General features: G+C 48.5%; 1 protein-coding gene across 2 annotated transcripts in view; it reads right to left on the reverse strand.

The window, feature by feature from the left end:
- The window catches only part of ELK3 (ETS transcription factor ELK3), a 66896-nt gene that overhangs the window by 12865 nt on the left and 35098 nt on the right, over nt 1–18933 (reverse strand). For both annotated transcript variants that reach the window (XM_058568612.1, XM_058568610.1), the window contains one exon: nt 7094–7873. In XM_058568612.1, the coding sequence (XP_058424595.1) occupies nt 7094–7804 (711 nt within the window). In that variant the 5' untranslated portion in view covers nt 7805–7873. The remainder of the gene's footprint in view (nt 1–7093; nt 7874–18933) is intronic.

An 18933-nucleotide genomic window follows, 5' to 3' on the forward strand; every position in this document is an offset into this window, starting at 1 on the left:
ATGCGGTCCGTCGTCGACCAAAACATCATTATGTAGTGCATAGCTGTACATAGAGAACCACAGAATTCCAACTAATCGGTTTTTCAGCACTCATTCCAGAACTTCCCAGACCACCTAGCCCATAGTTCCCTGAACTAGACCCACTCCACAAGTGATCTCATCCATTTCCATGGTTTTAACCACCCCTTACATGTTGCTGACTCCCTAACTTTATCTCCAACCCCAAACTGTCTCCTCAGCTCCAAGTGCAACTGGATGTTCCACCTGACTCAACATGGCCCAAATTGAACTTGTAACCTTTTTCCTATGAGCTTTTTCTTCCTTGCATGCTCCTCATACTCAACTCTGACTCTCCCCTACCACCTCCACCCAGTCATCAAGTCCTGTTGATGGCATTCCCTTAGCCTCTCTCAGATCTGTCCCCTTTGGCCCATCCCACTGTCACAGCCTTAGATCCTCCTTGGTTTTCACCTGAAATATTATAATAGTATCCTAACTAGTTTCAGCTTCACCCCTCCCCAATTCACGTCATCAGGATGATTTCTAAAACACAATTCTGATCATGTCACTCATGCCCCATCTCCCACCACTTCCTTTACCTTTAGAATTGATCCTCCCCTCGCCGCCGCAGCCCTTACTGAACTACAGTACTGCCTCTTAATACACTAAGCTATTTGTATATGTATAATACACATCTTTATGCCTTGCTCAAGCTGTTCCTCTGCCTACAACGCCCTCACCCTGTCTGCCAAATAATTGCTACTGATCCTTCAACACTGCCCAAGTGTGAACATCCCTTCCATGAAGGCCTCTCAACATCTTTTCCCATCCCCAGCAAAATTAACACTTTCTTCCTTAGTATTCCTTGTGTGTGTGTGTGTGTGTGTGTGTGTGTGTGTGTGTGTGTGAGGAAGATCAGCCCTGAGCTAACATCCATGCTAATCCTCCTCTTTTTGCTGAGGAAGACCGGCTCTGAGCTAACATCTATTGCCAATCCTCCTTTTTTTTCCCCCCAAAGCCCCAGTAGATAGTTGTATGTCATAGTTGCACATCCTTCTAGTTGCTGTACGTAGGACACGGCCTCAGCATGGCCGGAGAAGCGGTGCGTCGGTGCGCGCCCGGGATCCAAACCCGGGCCGCCAGTAGTGGAGTGTGTGCACTTAACCGCTACGCCACGGGGCCAGCCCCTTAGTATTCCTTTTGCACTGCATCTGGGATACTGTATTAATCAACTGAAGGTAAGTTAGGAACTCCTTGCTGTCAGGCACTATCTAACTCATGATTGTATCCCCAGCTCCAAGCACAACAGCTTACATGATAGGTGCTCAGTTCATGTTTGTGGAATTGAACTAAATGATCTTTTCCATTCCTAAGATGCCTCTCTGCACTGTGTATTTGACTCTCACCACGTGCTGTCGTGTGTGTGTGTGTATGCCTTGTTGTCTTGTCCTAAAGTCATAAAAACAGGCACTTGTACTTCTGGTGTCCTTCCTATGATTTGCAAATAACGCTTGATAATTATTTGTTGATAGATTCTAATAGGAATTTTTGTTTCTTTTGACTTACACCTCCAGCAGCTGTTCATTTCCCATCAAAACAAATCTAAATTCCTCAGCCAGTTTTCAGGGTCCTCTATAATTTCACACCACCCTAAATTATATATTGCCCCATATGCTTTACCTACTGGATAGCAAGCTATAAGCTCATGAGAGCAAGAACTGTGTCTGTCTTGCTCACCTCTGTGTCCCCAGGTGCCTAGCAAATGGTAGGTGTTCAACAATTACCTCCCAAATGAATTAATTAACAAATAATAACCATTTGTTACTTGACTAAGAAGGATATGGTGAACTACTCAACAAGAAGTGTTTGCAGGTTGCCTGATATAATCTGAGATACCAGTAAGTCGTTCGGGCTTTAGAACATAAAGGAGAGAAAATCAGATGTCCATTTAGCAGTTTGTTGTACCAACAAACACCTCTCATCTTAATCTCGCACAGATGGCGACAGACTCCATGACAGTGCATTTTGGGGTTAAAAAAATCCTCACACAGGGACCGGCCCGATAGCATAGTGGTTAAGTTCACACACTCCGCTTTGGCAGCCCGGGGTTCAAGGGTTTGGATCCCGGGCGTGGACCTACGCACCGCTTATCAAGTCATGCTGTGGCAGGCATCCCACATATAAAGTAGAGGAAGATGGGCACGGATGTTAGCCCAGGGCCAATCTTCCTCAGCAAAAAGAGGAGGATTGGCAACAGATGTTAGCTCAGGGCTGGTCTTCCTCACACACACACACACACACACACACACACACAAAACCCTCAAAAGGTGACAATGAATCTCTGGAAGCTCCTAGAGTTGCCTGCATTCAAATAAAAACATAATTGTAAGGACTTTAAAAGAGAAGAATCACACAGAAGTTTGTGTAGCACTGAATGTGCTGATCTTAAGGAAATGGGGACAAAATGGAGAATTCTGGAAGAATCCAGGGTAGGTATAGTAAGGCAGGGGAAAAAAAAAGGAAAAAGGGCAGAACTGAGGAGGCGGTGGCAGAACCATGAAGGATCAACAGAAAAGGCAAAGCAGGGAGCCGAGACAGGCCCCGGGGTGGAAGGAGGGAGGGCGCCACCACTGTTTATCCCGGGCAGCCCAGAGCTGGGGGACGCAAGAACCTTCAGCTGGAGTGTCAACAAGTCAAACAAAACTACCAGTGACATCTTCCACTGCAAAGAGCTCCTACAAGGACACCCTCTTCCCCGCAGGGTCAGTGTGGAGAAAGCTGCAGGCTGAGCTGGGGAAGTGTTACTGAGAGTGGGAGCAAAGTTGGATTACCCTCAGGAGGACAGAAAAACCACAAATTTTTCCTTTTGAGATAATGGCAAAAGATACAAGAAGATGAGAAACCCCCCCAGAGCTGGGATAGGATGCAGTATACCCCGATTGCTCCTCACCACACACATCAATTTTGCCCCAAATGCCCACCTTATGATTTTGGCTCACAGTTGTCACACCAGTAAGGGCAGGAAAGAGGTTTTAGCATTTCAGTCCTCAGCAGGCTGTCTCCACTCAATTACTGCTAATCCAAGGCGGCTGCTAATAAAACCGCCTGGGGCAGGCATGCTCAGACTCGGAGGGCGAGTTCATGCCCTGCCGCAGAATGTATCTGAGTTGAGCATCTCAAACATCCCATGTGAGCCTGACAGAGGTCTTGGCGTATATGAAGGGAAATGCAATGTGCCCGCCTCCGATTCTGAACCAACTTTACACTCTCCAGAGATGAGGAGGGAGAGACTGAACGGAAGAGGCAAATGGAAGAGGGACGGATGATACCAAGGTGAAGATAGAGAGAGAAGTTCCAGCCAGCACCATTCGGGCTCCCATGGTGCCTGGCTAGGAACCAGGAGGGTTTCAAGTCCTGGCTCCTGCCCCGTCTCCATTTCCACAGCCCCCGCCATGAGAGAGCATCCATGGCTTCTCTAGCAACAGGCCAACATGAGTTGGCGTCTGAGCTCCAGCTGCCTCACTCCTCGGTACCCAGCTGGCTCTTGTATTCTCGTTTTCCAGTTCCTCCCAGTCCATGCTTGAGGGGTCTCTGGGTGATCGTCACGTCTATCTACATTAGTAATCTTGTTTTCTTAACAACTCACAAACAAGAGTAATCTCAACTGCACTCTGTACAGGTCCCAGCAGATGCACAAGTATTTTTGATGGGAGTGGAGGGTGTGGTGTTGGGCAAGTGGCAGAATGCTGATTATTTTTCATGCCCATTATGTTGTAGATCAAAATTTCAAATCTGAATTTGGACCTACACAAGGTATGTGGTTTAATAAGGTCCCCAGAGGGAATTGTAACCACGTGACCCTGGTCATTCTGACTCTCTTAATCCTACCCTTCTTCCTGCAAAGTTTCTAGCTGAAAATAACTGAATTATTCTTGGAATAAATAGATAAATAAAATATAAATAAATTAATTCTTAAGAATTTATTTATTCTCAAGAACTTCATTTTCAGGGTATCACGTTATTATAGCACACTTGTTATCGCTCCTAAAGCCAACCACTAAGAAAAGTTTATAGGAGGTTCCCACAGGTAACTAAATGTTTATGTGCAAACAGTGTCACGCTGCACACAGCACACCCCACAGAGGAAAGTAGTTTCTGTGACAGAAAGCACTAAGATAGGAGGGAAACCAAGGAGCTAGGGGAGAAGACGTCACTGTGCCTGTGGGAGAAAGGCCCCAAGGCCCCTTCAGGTGGAGAGGAACCCTCTGGGGTTGATGTGGGAGCGACAGAAGTCTTACACTTCTATCCCCCGGGGCAGTTTCAGGGAAATGGGCTCATGTCTCAGGCTGAGGCCAGTGGACTTCAGAAGAATGGCAGAAGAATGGCTGCTGGGAGAGCTGATGCCATTCCTGACTGTCCACAGGAGGGAGAACCATGGGCTGGTGGGTTCATTTCTGGGGCACCCCAAAGCAGCTCCTGGGTGGGGAGATCTCTGAGAATCCAAATCCCACATTGACTCCAGGCCTACCCTATATCCTAAAAGACTCGAGGCTTGTCACATCAAGATAAAATCATGTAACTGTCCTGTCTGATCTCAGAGAAACCACCTTGGTGGATACCCTACCCCTGAGTGCTGCCCCTTCTCTGCTCTCTCTGGGTTCTCCCTCATTACCTCTTCTCTCCCTCCCTGTTGGCCCCCCACGGCCATGCCAGGGACAGAGGTGACACCGCTAGAAGGTGAGGGAATTTCAAGTCCTGAGATTCCACCATCTCCCAAAGGCAGCCCTCGCCTCCTTCGAACCTGTTCAGAGCACTACCTACTGTGCTTCCCCATCCCCCCCAGATCCAAAGACCCTCTCTCAGCCCGAGCCCCCACTCCCCTGTCCTGGGTCCAGCCCTGCCCTGTGCCTTCCTCCCCTCAGGAAGTCGTGGTCCCATTTCTTGGACTTCCTGACACTAACTTACGCTTCCAAGTCCCACCCTCACAAGTTGGCTGAGGACCATTCACTATCTGCCCAAGGTACAGGTCCTCTATTAAAGAATCTGGCTCTCCTATACTTTCCCCTCCCTGGTTTAGGCCATTCTAGTGGGTTCTGTCTCCCCATTCTAAGCTTTGTATCCATTCCTTCACAGCCATCCTCTATCCATACCTCATGTCAAGGTCCCTCCTCCCCTCAGCCCAGCCATACCATCCTCAGTCCCACTGAGTGGAGCCACCCTAAATTCACTGGGTTCAGGTCCAAAATCACAGGGCTAGCCTGAGCCAATTCTCACGAGACGACTACAGGGCTGACATCTGTCCCACTCTGTTCAGAGACAGAGATACAGGCTCACAGAGAAAGCAGACACTGGAGGCAGAGCTGGCCTCGGCCTGGCTTGAGACCTCTCTCAACCGCAGGTTGTAAACACAGAGGCGGCCAGGGGAGTGATCCTCAGATCGGCCGCCCAGCCGCTTCTCGTCATTCTCTGCGCTACCGCGGGAGCCGCTGTGTCTGCGCAGTTACTCAGCAGTCCTTAGTCTCGGGGCAGCTTTGCTTGGTTAGCAAATGCCCGATTTCAGAGCACACGTGCTCCTTCTGACCAGTAACTGAGCCCTCAGCCCTCCCTCCATGGTGGCATGCTCGTTCCCACCAGCTCCCAAGCTCGCGCTGACACAAAATCCCTGGGCCACCATCAACTGGGACGCCACGGGGAGGAAAAGCCCAGCGCTGCTCTCAGCTGCTTTGCAGACGCCGTGGACCGTCACGATCAGGGACAACTGGCGTCCTCCCAGTGCGAGTGAATGCCGAGAGCATGGATTCTGGAGCAGACCAACTGGGTTCAAATCCGCTTCTCCCACCCACTAGTTGTGTGACGTTGGACGAATTACTTCACGGCCGTGCCTCGTTTACCTCAGCTGGAAAAATGGGACAGTAAGAGTATCGACCTCATGGGGCTGGAAAATAACTGAGGTAATGGACGTCAAGCACTTAGAATCGTGCCTGGCATACACGAAGAGCTCAGTAATTGCTGCTGCTGCCGCCACCGGTGATGACAACAGCAAGGACATCCTGGGCAATGAGTACAGTGGCGGGGGACGAAGAGAGTTCCTGCCCACAGGATGTCCCTCCTGCACTCCCCCCACCTGGTGCCACAAAGCTCCATGATAATAAGACCTGCCAGTTGTAGCTAGCTCTCTTACCACAGCCATTATCCCATTTAATCCTCACAACAATCCATTTCACAGATGTGGAAACAGGCGCAGAGAGCAAGTGCCCACGGTCACACTTCCCCCAAGCACTGGAGCCAGGAACTGAATCCAGGTCTGTGACCCCAAAGCCCATGTGCTTAACCTCTGCCACCAAAACGCATCCAGTTTTCCAGAGGAAGCAGAAACAGGGTTCACCAGCACCTGCTTTGCCTCTGCCCTGCGATCGCCAGCTGGACAAGAAAGAGCATCTGAATACTGTATTTAAAGGAAAACGCTGCCTTCTCCTTGGAGTTAATAATTCTTGTTCCACAAGTTTGCATTCCTCTCCCCGTGACGTGGACCTGGGTTTTCTCCGAGTAGCACTGCTTCTACTGAACAACCTCCTTCTCACTGTCTGGTATGGCCCTTACCTGTCTTATGAGACTACAGGCCAACACAGCCCCACACTGACAGTTGCAATGGCCATATCAGTTAACATCTACTTTCTTATTAATAGAAAACAAATGGCTACTCATCAAGTGCCCCCCAGAGAGGACTCTGCCGTAAACATTTCATAAAGCCCAAATGCCTTCTGAAATGTCTCTTGGCCTGCTCAACGTTCCCTAGGAAATCATTGCTTAGATCTGCTTTGACAGCCAGTGTGCATGTTCCATCTTATGATCACTTTAGGCCGCTAAAAGCAAGAAACCAATCAAGCCACCCACTGTAGCCAGTATCCCAAGCCTTTTCTCTTGTGGATACCTTGGTCTGAGGATGGAAAAGTAATTTCCATTGACATTTACACAGTGACTTTGGAACACAGGCCCTAGGATTATCTTTTGAAGGGCGGAAGGAAGTTGCTTTCTTCCTCTCTGCTAAGCCACTGGGTCTGCGTGCGGCCAGGACGACAGGGACGGCTCTTACCTGTGCGGTGAAGAAGGCTGGGGTGAGGGATCCCGAGGGAAGGGCTGGGCTGTTGAGGGCGATGGAGCCAATATCGGTGCCAGAGAGCACCAGCGGGGGCGCAGAGATTTCCAAGCCTTTGGGTTTTTTGGCCTTTGGGGGAAGAGATGGAGACCTGGTCTTGGAGCCCGATGACAGGTTCAAGGGCTCTAGGGAATCCGAGTCATGGCAGGCGGCCTCCAGGAAGAGGCTTCTGTGTTCAGAAGGCACGGGCGAGTTGGGGGACAGGGACGGGGACCGAGACGAGGAGGGCGAAGCAGAGGAAATGCTGGCGGCATTTGGCAGCATGAAGGAGGAGATCTTGGCCGAGACAGAGGAGGCCAGGAAGGCCTCAGACGTGGAGGGCGGGGCCACCACGGGCCTCCTGCTGTGCTTGTCGGTTTTATTGGTCACAAACCTGATGACCGTCCTGACTTCCTCCACGGGAGGGCTGTCCTCCGGCTGCTCCTCCAGCTTCTCCGTCTTGATTGCCTTGAAGGGTTCTGGTGGGCTCTGCAGGGAATTAATGGTGAAGGACGAGTACAGGCCTGAGTGGATGTATTCGTTGCGGCTCGTGCTTTTAAGGGCTGACAAGCCGTGTCCGTGCACCTCTCGGCCCTCGGGAGGCGCCTTGCAGTCGCTGTCCTGCAGCAAAAGGCTCTCCCGGCTGATCTCCACCGCGTGAGGGTCCATTTTCAGTATCTCCGGGAAAGAGACGAACTTGTACACAAACTTCTGCCCAATCACCTTCTTGATGATGTTCTGTGAACACAAAAGGAGACATGGAAAAGATGAGTGCACCAGGGAAACCGAGTGAGAGGTCCATTATGAGGGGGAATTGTGCCAGCAGAAGCACCAAAATCTTCCTGATTTACATGTCTGGGCTAAGATGTAGTGGAAAGTGGAGTCAAGTTGGAGGCACAAGGATTAGACTAGCATTCCATTTCTGCCAATTACTTACGGTGTGATCTTCAGCAAATTGTCCTTTCTAGTTTCCTCATCTGTGAAGTGAGGACTATTATATCTCATAATATAATACGAGTTGCCATTTATTAAGCACTTACTCTGTAGCTGGCATTGTTCATGCATTATCTCACATAATCTGTACAGCAATCCTAAGAGGACGATATTAAAACACTCATTTTAAAACTGAGGAAAATAAGCTTAGAGTGTTTAAATAAGCCACACAGCCACGCAGTAGGTAAGTGCTGGAAGAAGCATTTCCTGAACCATAATACAGTATTGTCTTACCTACCTCTGGGACTTGTGAGAATTCACTGAAATAATAATGGGAAAGCATTCTGTAAGCTGGAAAGCATTATAGAAACATAAGTTATTATCACCAAACACCACAATGTTTTCTTAAATCATGTAGCCATTTTTTCTTTTTAATTTTCTGCCAAGAAAGCCACTGGAGGAAAAACAAATTGTCTACTTCGATATTTACGGCACCCACACAGTATTTTAAGTGGCTGGTATCTACTGCTGGCTCTTCAGTTGATGGCTCTGGTTACATCTGGATGTAAATGAAAACCCATAATCATTACAAAAGTTTTCACACCCCTTTGGGAGAATGGACGTCACAGTAAAGGCTGTACTGTTCTTGACGCTCATTACATTGGAACATTAGCAATTATCTATCAAATGTTTGCAGGGTCCAAGGTGCTCAAGGGAGGTAAAGATGGTCTCCCTCAGGCACAAAGAACTAACAGCGCCCTCCTGTGGGAAAAAGGACTCAATGGTTCCTGATGAACTCTTCCTCTTAAAACTTGGGTATGAATGAGGGTAAAAAAGTCATTTGGGAACAAGAGCTTTAAAAGTAGCTCCTATTGAGCGCCTACTGTGTACTGGGTGTTGTACACAAGCTCTCTCTTTTGATCTCACACTAACTTTCTTGTAGGTGGGAGGTATCATCCTTATGACATAAGCTCAGAGAGAGCAGTAATTTGCCCAAGAACCACCAAGATCTACTCATTCTAAAGTTCAAGCTTTTTCACGTTTCCACACAAATTTCGAGGGAGAGAATCAAAGAACTCCTTAGTAGAGATGAAAATTTTAAAAATTGAGGTATAGTTACATATAACATTATATTAGTTTCAGGTGTACAACATAATGATTTGGCATTTAAATATATTGCAAAATGATTGCCACAATAAGTCTAGTTAATATCCCTCACCACACATAGTTACAAATTATTTTTTCCTTCTGATGAGAACTAAGATCTACTTCTTAGCAACTTTCAAATATACAATAGACACAAAATTTAATTAAATTTTGATGTTCCTTTTGCGGTCATAGTTTGGTTTATAAATATAAGCAGATTACGGTTTTGACTTCCCTCTTGTTACACTACAGCATGCTGACTTTCCTTTGTTCTCAGATGGATCCTCCAGTCCCCACAGTGAATTTATCCAGCCAGGAGGGAAGGGCATATTTACCAAGCCGCTGAGATTTTCAAGGAGGAATTCCTTGGGGCAGGCATCCAAGGAAGGGGCACACAAAGTCCCCATTCAGCGCCGGAAATCTCAATAACGCAAATCCTGGGGGAACTTCGCTCAGCACCTGCGCACAAGAGGCTCACCGACCCAGCACGTTCGATTCAAAGCTGCACAATTCCAGTGCCCGGATTCCCGGGGCTCCGGGCTGCCATTTAACCCACTGAATCCAATTTATTCCACCTGACCTCATTCTCACATCAACACTAGCAAAGCTAGAAACCACTTACAAACCTTCAGAGAAATTCGGGAAACTTAAAAGTTCCACCTGGCCCTAACTGGCAGCACCTCTGCAGGGGACGCACCAGGCCTGGGGAGACAACATACCTGGGAGAAATCAGCTCCCAGGAGGAAAGGGTTAAGTAAGGCTGTCACTGGTGCCACCTGACCCAGAGTCGGTTCCGAGTAAAAAGACAGTGTGCTGGCCTGGTGTGTTCCTCTGCTAAAATTCTGAGGTATTTTTGGTTTTCATTCGTAATATTTTTCTCCCTGAGGGAAAATGTTATTTTATCCTCAGCCAATTGAATACTCATCTAAACTGAGTGAATTATTAGAGCCTAAATATTTACACAGAAGAAAAGAAGAGAAACTGTATGGTCTGAATCATTTCTTCTGGCAGGTCTTGTAAACAGTTTTTTAAAAAAAAGAACCAACCTTTAATTTTATTATGAGTATGCAGAACATAATGTCTGAGCAGGATTACATTCATAAGCAAACCAAGAAGTAATTGGGGGCTGTGATAAAAATGACAAAAATGCCTCTCCTCCTCTAAAAATGGTTGGGAATTGAAAGGCAATCTCAGACAGAGAGCTGAGCCTTGATGTGTCAGAAAGAACGTAAGGAACAACCCACATGACTATCAATTCACAATTGGATAAAGGAAATGTGGTATATTCATGCAACAGAATACTATCCAACCATAAAAAGGAATGAAGAACTGACACATGCTACCACACAGAAGTACCTTGAATGCAGTATTCCGAGTCAAAGAAGTCAGGCACAAAAGGCCAGATAGTGTATGTTTGATTCTATTTATATAAAATGTCCAGAATAGACAAATCTGTAGAGACAGAAAGTAGATTAGTCATTTCCTAGAGTTGGAGGGTAGGATGGGGGAATTGATGGATGACACCTAAAAGGTAAGGGTTTTTTGGAGGGATAGTGAAAATTCTAAAATTGTGCTGATGGATACACAAATATACTCAAAGCCACTGATTTGTATACCTTAAATGGGTAAATTGGATGGTATGTGAATTATACTTCAATAAAGCTGTTTTAAAAAAAAGAACACAAGGAATATTTTTTCCCAGCTTTATTGATATAATTGACATATAACATTGTGTAAGTTTAAGGTAGTAAGTGTAAGGTATACAATGTGATGATTTGATACACAAATATTTTGGGAGATGTTTACCACACTAAGGTTAGTTAACACATCCTTCACCTCACATAATTACCATTTTGTTGTGGTGGTGGTAAGAACATTTAAGATCTACTCTCTTAGTAACTTTCAAGTATACAATACACTATTGTTAACTATCGTCACCATGCTGTACATTACATCCCCAGAACTTATTCATCTTACCGCTGAAAGTTCGTGCCCTTTGACCAACATCTCCCCATTCCTCCACCTCTGGCCCCTGGTAACCATCGATCTACTCTGTTTCTATGAGTTTGGCTTTTTTAGATTCCACATAGAAGTGATATCATACAGTATTCATCTCTCTCTGACTTATTTCACTTAATAATAGTGCTCTCAAGGTCCATCCAGAACACGAGAAATCTTAAGAATTTTACATGTTTAAATGGAAGATGGTGGGAACTTTCTATGGCTGGATGGCAACTGCCATAACATGCTAAACCCTACCAGGAATATAAAAAAAGGAGACACTGCAAAGGACCCTGAGCTCAGCGGTAGCAGGACCCTCAACTTCAGCAGCTGCTGCCTCCGCTGGGAGAGCTGTCTGGACACCAAGAGACTTTTTGGAAAGCTTACACAGTGATGGTGATGGAGACAAGATAAGGAGCTGACCAAAGGGAAGAAGACATAGATTTTGGAAAGAATGAGGGCAGGTCTTGCTTCTCTAGAGACCGACAGGGAAGATGGATTAGATCTGGGGACCTGGACAATTTGAAATCTCTGCAAGGATTGCAGGCTGGGAAGGGGACTGGGAAAGAAGAATGGAGGGTGGAGTGGAGGAAGAAGGTCAGAGTGATGCAGCCCAGCTCCAGCCCAGCTGGTTAAGAGCCCAACTGTGCACCCAGGACATCTGTTCACACGAGGGGAGCAGGTAAGGAGAGCCCACCGCCAGGATGCCCACAGCTGGAGACCTACGTAGGTAAGTGGATTCAGAGGAGCTGTGTGCCCAGCAGCTGAGCTGACAGCCTCCTCTTACTTAACTTCCAGGGCAGACCCCGGGAGCTTATCAGTGGCATGTATGTTTGAAGATCTCTCTGAGGTCTCCAAAGGGAGGTTTCCTTTCAAGAACTTGCCCCATGAGGGGTTTGCTGAGAAAACTCACAGTGTAGGGGGATAATTTTAGGTAGTATTTGCTGAGCACGTATTATCTGTCTGGCTCTGTACTAAGAACTTGACCACCATCAACTCATTTAATCCTGAGAGATTGGAATTATTGTATTCCCCATTTTAGAGATGGGTAAACTGAGGCCAAGAGAGTATAAATTGACCTGTGGTCACAAGCTAGCACTTGGGCAGTCTGACTCCAGAGCGCTTGGCCACGATGGAAGGTAATGCAGGACTTGGGCTCACTGAGACAGCCCAGGACGCAAAAGCACTTGGGTATGGGCTCTTATTATGAAAAGTGATAGGGATATTTAGAAAAAGTCTGGTTTTCACCCCTTCCTCCCAGACTCACAAGTATTTGTTGCTCATAGTTGCCTGGTAACCTGACAAATGCGGTCTGTGTCCAGTGGAGCTAAGTGACTCTCTCCAGTGTGGTTTTCGAGCGACAGTTGCACACATCTGCTTCCCTTCACCCACGTGGGTCCAGCCTCTTTTTCGTAATTTCCCATTAAATGTGCGTTCACAACCAGGGTAGACTCTCGACCCGGTCATCGGTGTGAGGTTACAGGCTGCTGGGATGGGACTGACTTCGGCGAGGGGGAAAGTAACATCCACCTAACACACCCCAATTGGCAGTTCCAGGCAAATGTGGAAGCTCGGGTCCCAAAACTACTCCCGCCATCACCACGTGCAAATTGGTGCGTTGAGAATGCAGGAGCCAAAGGGGCAAGCAGTCTGTTTGGGGCAGGACTATGGCCAACTTGTGCAAAGGAATCCTGCCCCTGACTCACCAGCTACCTCTGGCCCCCAAGGGATCCCGTGAGAGCCTCCCTCAGTTATTTCACCCCAACGGGAAGGAAGTCACCAGGAGAGAAGGTCACACTTCCAGCCCCTCAGTGCTGTCTGGGGTTCTGCCGGGTTCCAGGCTTCTTACAAAAACAGGTGTGTACGGGGGCCGGCCCTGTGGCACAGTTGTTAAGTTTGGTGCACTCCACTTTGGTGGCCCGGGCTTCATGGGTTCAGATCCCGGGTGCGGACCTACACCACTCATCAGCCATGCTGTGGTGGCGACCCACATACAAAACACAGGAAGATTGGCACAGACATTAGCTCAGGGCAAATCTTCCTCAGCAAAATTAAAAAAAAAAATAGGTGTGTCTGTGGGTGTGTTTAAATATGTATACACACTCAAATCTGCCTTCTCCCCTCACTGAAGAGAAAGAAGGAGTCTGTGTAAATAATCCCAGATAGTGGATAAAGTAGACATATATCTATTATGTATTGTGATTTTTTAAAAAATTATATACAGGGCTAAGTCATGAAGAGATGCTTGTGGAGTTGAGTTTACCTTCTTAATTTTGATGTTATTAAGGATAAGATTAAGTTAACTACATGCTTGTTGAATGAATGACTCTCACTGGAGAGAACTGACCCCGGCATGTCACCCCATGAGAGACACGATTTTCTATGCTAATCCCCAGGCTGGTTAAAGCTCCACGTGACTGCGTCCCATACGTAAACCTGGCTGTGCTTCTTTGCTGCCTTTTTAAACTGTAACTCCCAGACGGACACAGGGGGCCATGCAAACGCTACAACCTCACACCTCCTGTGAGAGCTTAATAAACTGTAATTTCACTTACCATGTACTCGGCAAATATCTGCTGCTGTGTGTGTCGGCTCCGGCCTGGTACCCCCGTCCTGATCTAAAATCGTGCATCGGGCTTTCTTGTGCTCAGACTTCTCATCCCAGCCCTCACTTCCCTCCAGTGCTCCCCTTCCCCCAGGGCTGCTCCTGGGCCCAGGAGGACCGGACCAGTCATGGGTCCCGCATCAGTATGGCTACAGCTCCCTCGATTCTCCACCATTTGAGGCTCCCAGGAACTGCGGGACTCTTGCCCTCTGATTTTGCAACTTTCCTATCTTATTCTAAAACTGAGAAATGTCAGCAGCTCACGAAGCAAGCAGGCAAGGTTGTGCCGAAGATTCTTCCTAACAAACAGCCCAGCCTTTTCTTAACCCGGCACTGGAGCAGGGCTGGAGCAGAGGACAGAGCGGGTGATCTTTCCGTAAACACCCACTTGACCCTGTCACAAGGGCTGCCCCTGGAATGACAAGGAGTGGTTCCAGAGTCACTGCCTGAGTTCAAATGCCACCCCTGTCTCTTATCAGCCATGTGCCTCAGTTTCCTCATCTGTAAAATGGGGACTGATCTACCATTCACTTCATGGGACTGAATGAGATCATCCATATAAAGCTTATACAGAACGCCCGATACAGCCACTCATGATAAGCCCACAATCTATTCTAGCTATTGGTACTATTGTTATTTTTACACTCCCATTTAAGCAAAAACAAAACAAAATACCTCTATCAGCTCTAATGACAAGTGAAGAGTCAAAATTAAACCTCTTAGAAGGCCGTGCTTATTCCACTTGCTTCATCCACAGTTCTGGGTAACGAGCTGGGTCTCATGGCAGACAGAATGACATCTGGTTTACATATCTCGACCAAGCGGGGGAAACGTGATGTTTTATTTAGTTGGGTTCAGACAAGAAATAGACTGGAAGCTTATGGGATATCATGCCTAGCGTGGCCAGCACTTGACAGCCACCGTGAAGAAAACCTCGCACACTCCAATTAATTCAGGGATGGGGGGGGCCGGCCCTCGGGGGGGCAGCAGATGCAAATAATTGTGGATCCGAGTGTCCCGCTTAGAAGGCCATGGGCTTCAGCAGAGACGCTGCACGTCCAGCCCGATGAGTGGTGCAGACACTAACCAGACACCCAGCTGATCTCCACCATTCTCCGAAGCCTCTCAGAGCAGGACACACGCTGCCCAGACGGGAGGGAGCAGCCCAGCTCTGCAGTGTCTATGTGGCTGGGACCCGGGGGGAGGATGAAGAGGGCTGCTGGCCCTGAGCACCTGCCACCGAGATCCTGGGGCGGGGGAAGCGGGATGGATTCATTTTGGGGGCTTTCCTCTTACTGTGAAAGGAACCAGTGCCCAGAAAGGGCAAAGGAGAGAAGCAAGCACTTATGAGTGCCTACCACGTTCTGTACACACACAGCCACCTTGCAAGACGGCCACTGTGATCCCATTTTAAAGATGAACAAGTGGAGGCTCTCAGTTGGACAGTGAGGTTATACCCAATTTCCTACCACACAAAGGTGGGTTAAATACTGGGAGGGCCTTACAATGGAATACCATGTAGCTCTTTTAGAGTCTGATACATTGTTAACATTTCCCGTGTCTTTAAATATACACTGAGCGAAAAAAGTAGTGTGCATGAGATGATTCCATTATTTTAATGAAATAGTTATATATATCAAGGAAAAAGAAAAAGATAGATTAATCTCGAAAGATGTATAATAAAATTTAATGGTAGTAGGATTACCAGTGATGTGAAATATTTTTTTGCTTATCTGAATTTTCACATTTAAAAAAATAACATGTATTGAATATGTATTACTTGTCAAATTAATTTTTTTTTAAGAGAAAGAAGCTGGCTCTAAAAAGCTTTCCAGCCCAAGATCACGCAGCAGGTAACTGGTGGAACTGAAGTTTGAACCCATTTCTATCCAGAGCCAAGACGACGCCTCTTCTGTCCCGCCACCACGCCCTCTCCCGGAAAGCAGCTGCTGTTGGCTCAGAGGCTGCTGCTGAAGTCCATCCGCCAGGACCACGGGCTCTGCATTCCAGAGTAATTGTGGGGTAGCTGCAGAGCGCCTGGGAAAACCAGCTCTGTGCAAAGGAAGCACGGTCCTTGCTCGAAAATGGTTATTTCTAGCTCCTCATGAGAAAGATCAGCTTTCCTGGTCTAAGGCCTGTTCTTGAACTAGAACTAGAACTGCCTCTGCCCACCACAGGGTAGAGGATGTGCCTGCTTTAATGGGACACCCTGCACAAGGCACCAGGGACCTAGTGGTCCCACCGCAGCAGACTGGGCATTGGAAGCCCACCTGTAAGTGGGTGACAGCCAAGAGACAAGGCGATGAGAAGACAACAGACAGCGAAGGTCCGCATACACAGCCTGGTTCGGCCCCCACTGAGCAGCAGAATTGCTTGTAGGGAGCACGGGGGTGGTGACCAGCTCCTCCGAGCGTCCACAGGCCTGAGCAGAGCTGCTCACACCAGGGACACGCCAAGAGCTGTGATGGGCCAGAGGTTAAGAAGAACCTGCACTGGGGTGAACTGACCTGGGTTCGAATCCCAGCTTCTCTACTTACTATGACCTCGGGGAAGGTACTGAACTTCTCTAGGCCTCAGTTTGCTCACCTCTAAAGGGAATAAAAATACCTCATGTGGTAGCTTTTTCTAAAAGATCAATGTATGTCAGGGCCCCACTGATACAGGTCTTCAAAACATGACCTCTCACCTCGTGCAATTTCGCTTAGCAAGCAATGCACTGTCTAGCATCCTCGTTATATCATACTGTCTTTTCATTTTATTCTGCCTTCAAGTAATCAAAATTCCTGATATGGGCACCTCACTTTACAGTTTACAGAAGGCTGATGCATTATCTCCCGTAAGCCTCACAACACTCTGATACTCATTTTACAGAGGAGAGACCCGGGCTCCACGCTCAGTTCACAAACTAGTAAGCGGCAGAGCCAGTCTCCGGGCCGTCGGTTTCCCGGCCGACACCCTTTCTTCAGCTCCCCATTTGGGTTCCCGTTCAGACCACGGTCTGACTCACTCTTTCCCGACACAAAACCTGACTGTCCTCTCTCCAGAGTCAGAACAAGCACTCACTGTGGGAGTCATGCTCAAGTTCCTCCTCTGTCACAAGCAAACATTCCCTCAACAAACATTGAAGATGCTTTCATATGGAAGGCTCCTTGCTAGGCTCTGAGGAACAGCAAAGGAAGTGAATCCGGCCTCTGGCCTCGGCCTGCTGCTTGGAAGGGCAGCGGCAGACCCTGCCTCCTCTCACTCCCTGCCTTCTGACCCCGAGAGAGAAGACACAGAGCCGTCAGCTGGCCGTCCCGGGCTCTGCTATGAATTTGTTGTGGGCAGGCTCACCTCACACCTGCCACCCCGTGGAGCATTTATGAAGGGGCCCCTTCGACCCATCAACCTGAGCTGCCTCTCACTGGGGCAGCCTCTCCCCTCGTAGGGAGTCAAACGGTGCCCCCCTCAAATTCACGTCCACCCAGAACCTCAGAACGTGACCTTATTTAGAAATAGTCTCTTTGCGCATGTCATCAGTTAAGGATGTCGAGATGGAATCATCCTGGAGTTAGGGTGGGCACTAAATTCAATGACTGGTGTCCTTATAAGAGGAAAGGACACAGAGAAACACACAGGGAAGAAGCCCATGTGAAGACAGGCAGAGACTGGAGTGATGTAGCTACAAGCCGAGGAACGCCAAGGGTTGCCAGGAGCCAGCAGATGTTGGAAAAGGCAAGGAAGAACCCTCCCCTAGAGCCTTCAGAGGGAGCATGGCCCTGCTGACACCTGGATTTCAGACTTCCGGCCTCCAGAACAGTGAGAGAGTAAATTTCTGTTGTTTTGAGCCACCCTGTTTGTGGTAATTTGTTACAGCAGCCCTAGGAAACCTCCACCTCCTTCCTGAATTCTCTGTCCAGCGGGGCGGGGTCGCCCTGTCCTCCCTGAGTGCTCAGCCTGCCCGGCGCTGTCACGTTGCCCTAGGCCCTGAGTCGGGTGAAGCCTGGGCTGTGCTCTGTCTAAAGCTTAAGCTTGGAGCGTGCGCACTCGCACACGCACACACACCCACACACCCCGCTTCCAACTTCTAAGAATAATGTGCTGCCAATAAAGGGCTCCAACTCCGTCTCGGAATTGGCTGGCTCCCGGGGGAGGTTTCCTTGTGGTTTGGGTTGAGGTTTCTTTATTCTCTGGCACTGCTAAGCGGCAGTGGGAAGGTCTCTCCAAATTCGGAGGCCTGAAACCGGAGGGCTCCTCACCCTTGTTGCCTGGGTAACCGTGCTACCCTGAGGGCGCTGCGAATGAGGCTCGGACTAGACGGTGAGAGCATTCTTCCTTCTACCTACTCTGGGCTCACTGCTGCTTCTCACTGGACCTGGAGTCTCGTCTCCCTCCTGGCTCTCTTTCAACACTCAAAGGTATTTTTATTAAAGGCCTCTTGAGTGTTCATAAAATAAAATGTAAAACTGCTCCCCCTGCACATGTCTCCCACTATGTCCCCTGCCGGGTGGGAGAGCTGCTAACAATGACCTTCTCACTTTGAGCGGCCACCTCCAGTGCTGGCAGATGGCACCGGGAGTGGGAGCCACAGGTGGTCTGGGAGCACATTCTCATCCTGGCTTTGCCACCAATTTCCTTGAAAATTCACCTCCCCTCTCGGATCTCCACTTGCTAAAGGAGGGGCAGGCAGGGCAGGTGGTTTGTTAGGTCCTTTCCAGCACTGACATTCCAAGATGACGGCCTTCCTTCTATGCTACGGAGAAGCACATTTGCTTGTTTCCAAGCTCGTTCATCCTACCTCCAGCCTACGTTCATGGGCACCACCACGCCCAAGCACTGCAGAGACACTGGGAATGGTGAGGAAGACCAGCCCCTGGCCAGCAAGGCAGGCACAAGGAGAGAAGGAAAACAGAGGGGAGAAGGCAACAGGAGTGCAGGCATCGGCAGGAGGAGGTCAAGCAGAGGAGTCTGAGGATGAGCTGGACGGCCAGGCAGGGAAGGCAGAGGGAGAGCCCGATGAGGTCTGAGACGATGCCGAGTGAGGGTGGCGGGGCTGGGGGGTGCAGGGGGGGTGGTCAGCTTGGGGCCAGATGGTGAAGGGAGTTTGGAGTCTTTCCTGGAGGCCCCAGGGAGC

The sequence above is a fragment of the Diceros bicornis genome, chromosome 25, assembly GCF_020826845.1.
Source record: "Diceros bicornis minor isolate mBicDic1 chromosome 25, mDicBic1.mat.cur, whole genome shotgun sequence".
Taxonomy (NCBI): domain Eukaryota; kingdom Metazoa; phylum Chordata; class Mammalia; order Perissodactyla; family Rhinocerotidae; genus Diceros; species Diceros bicornis.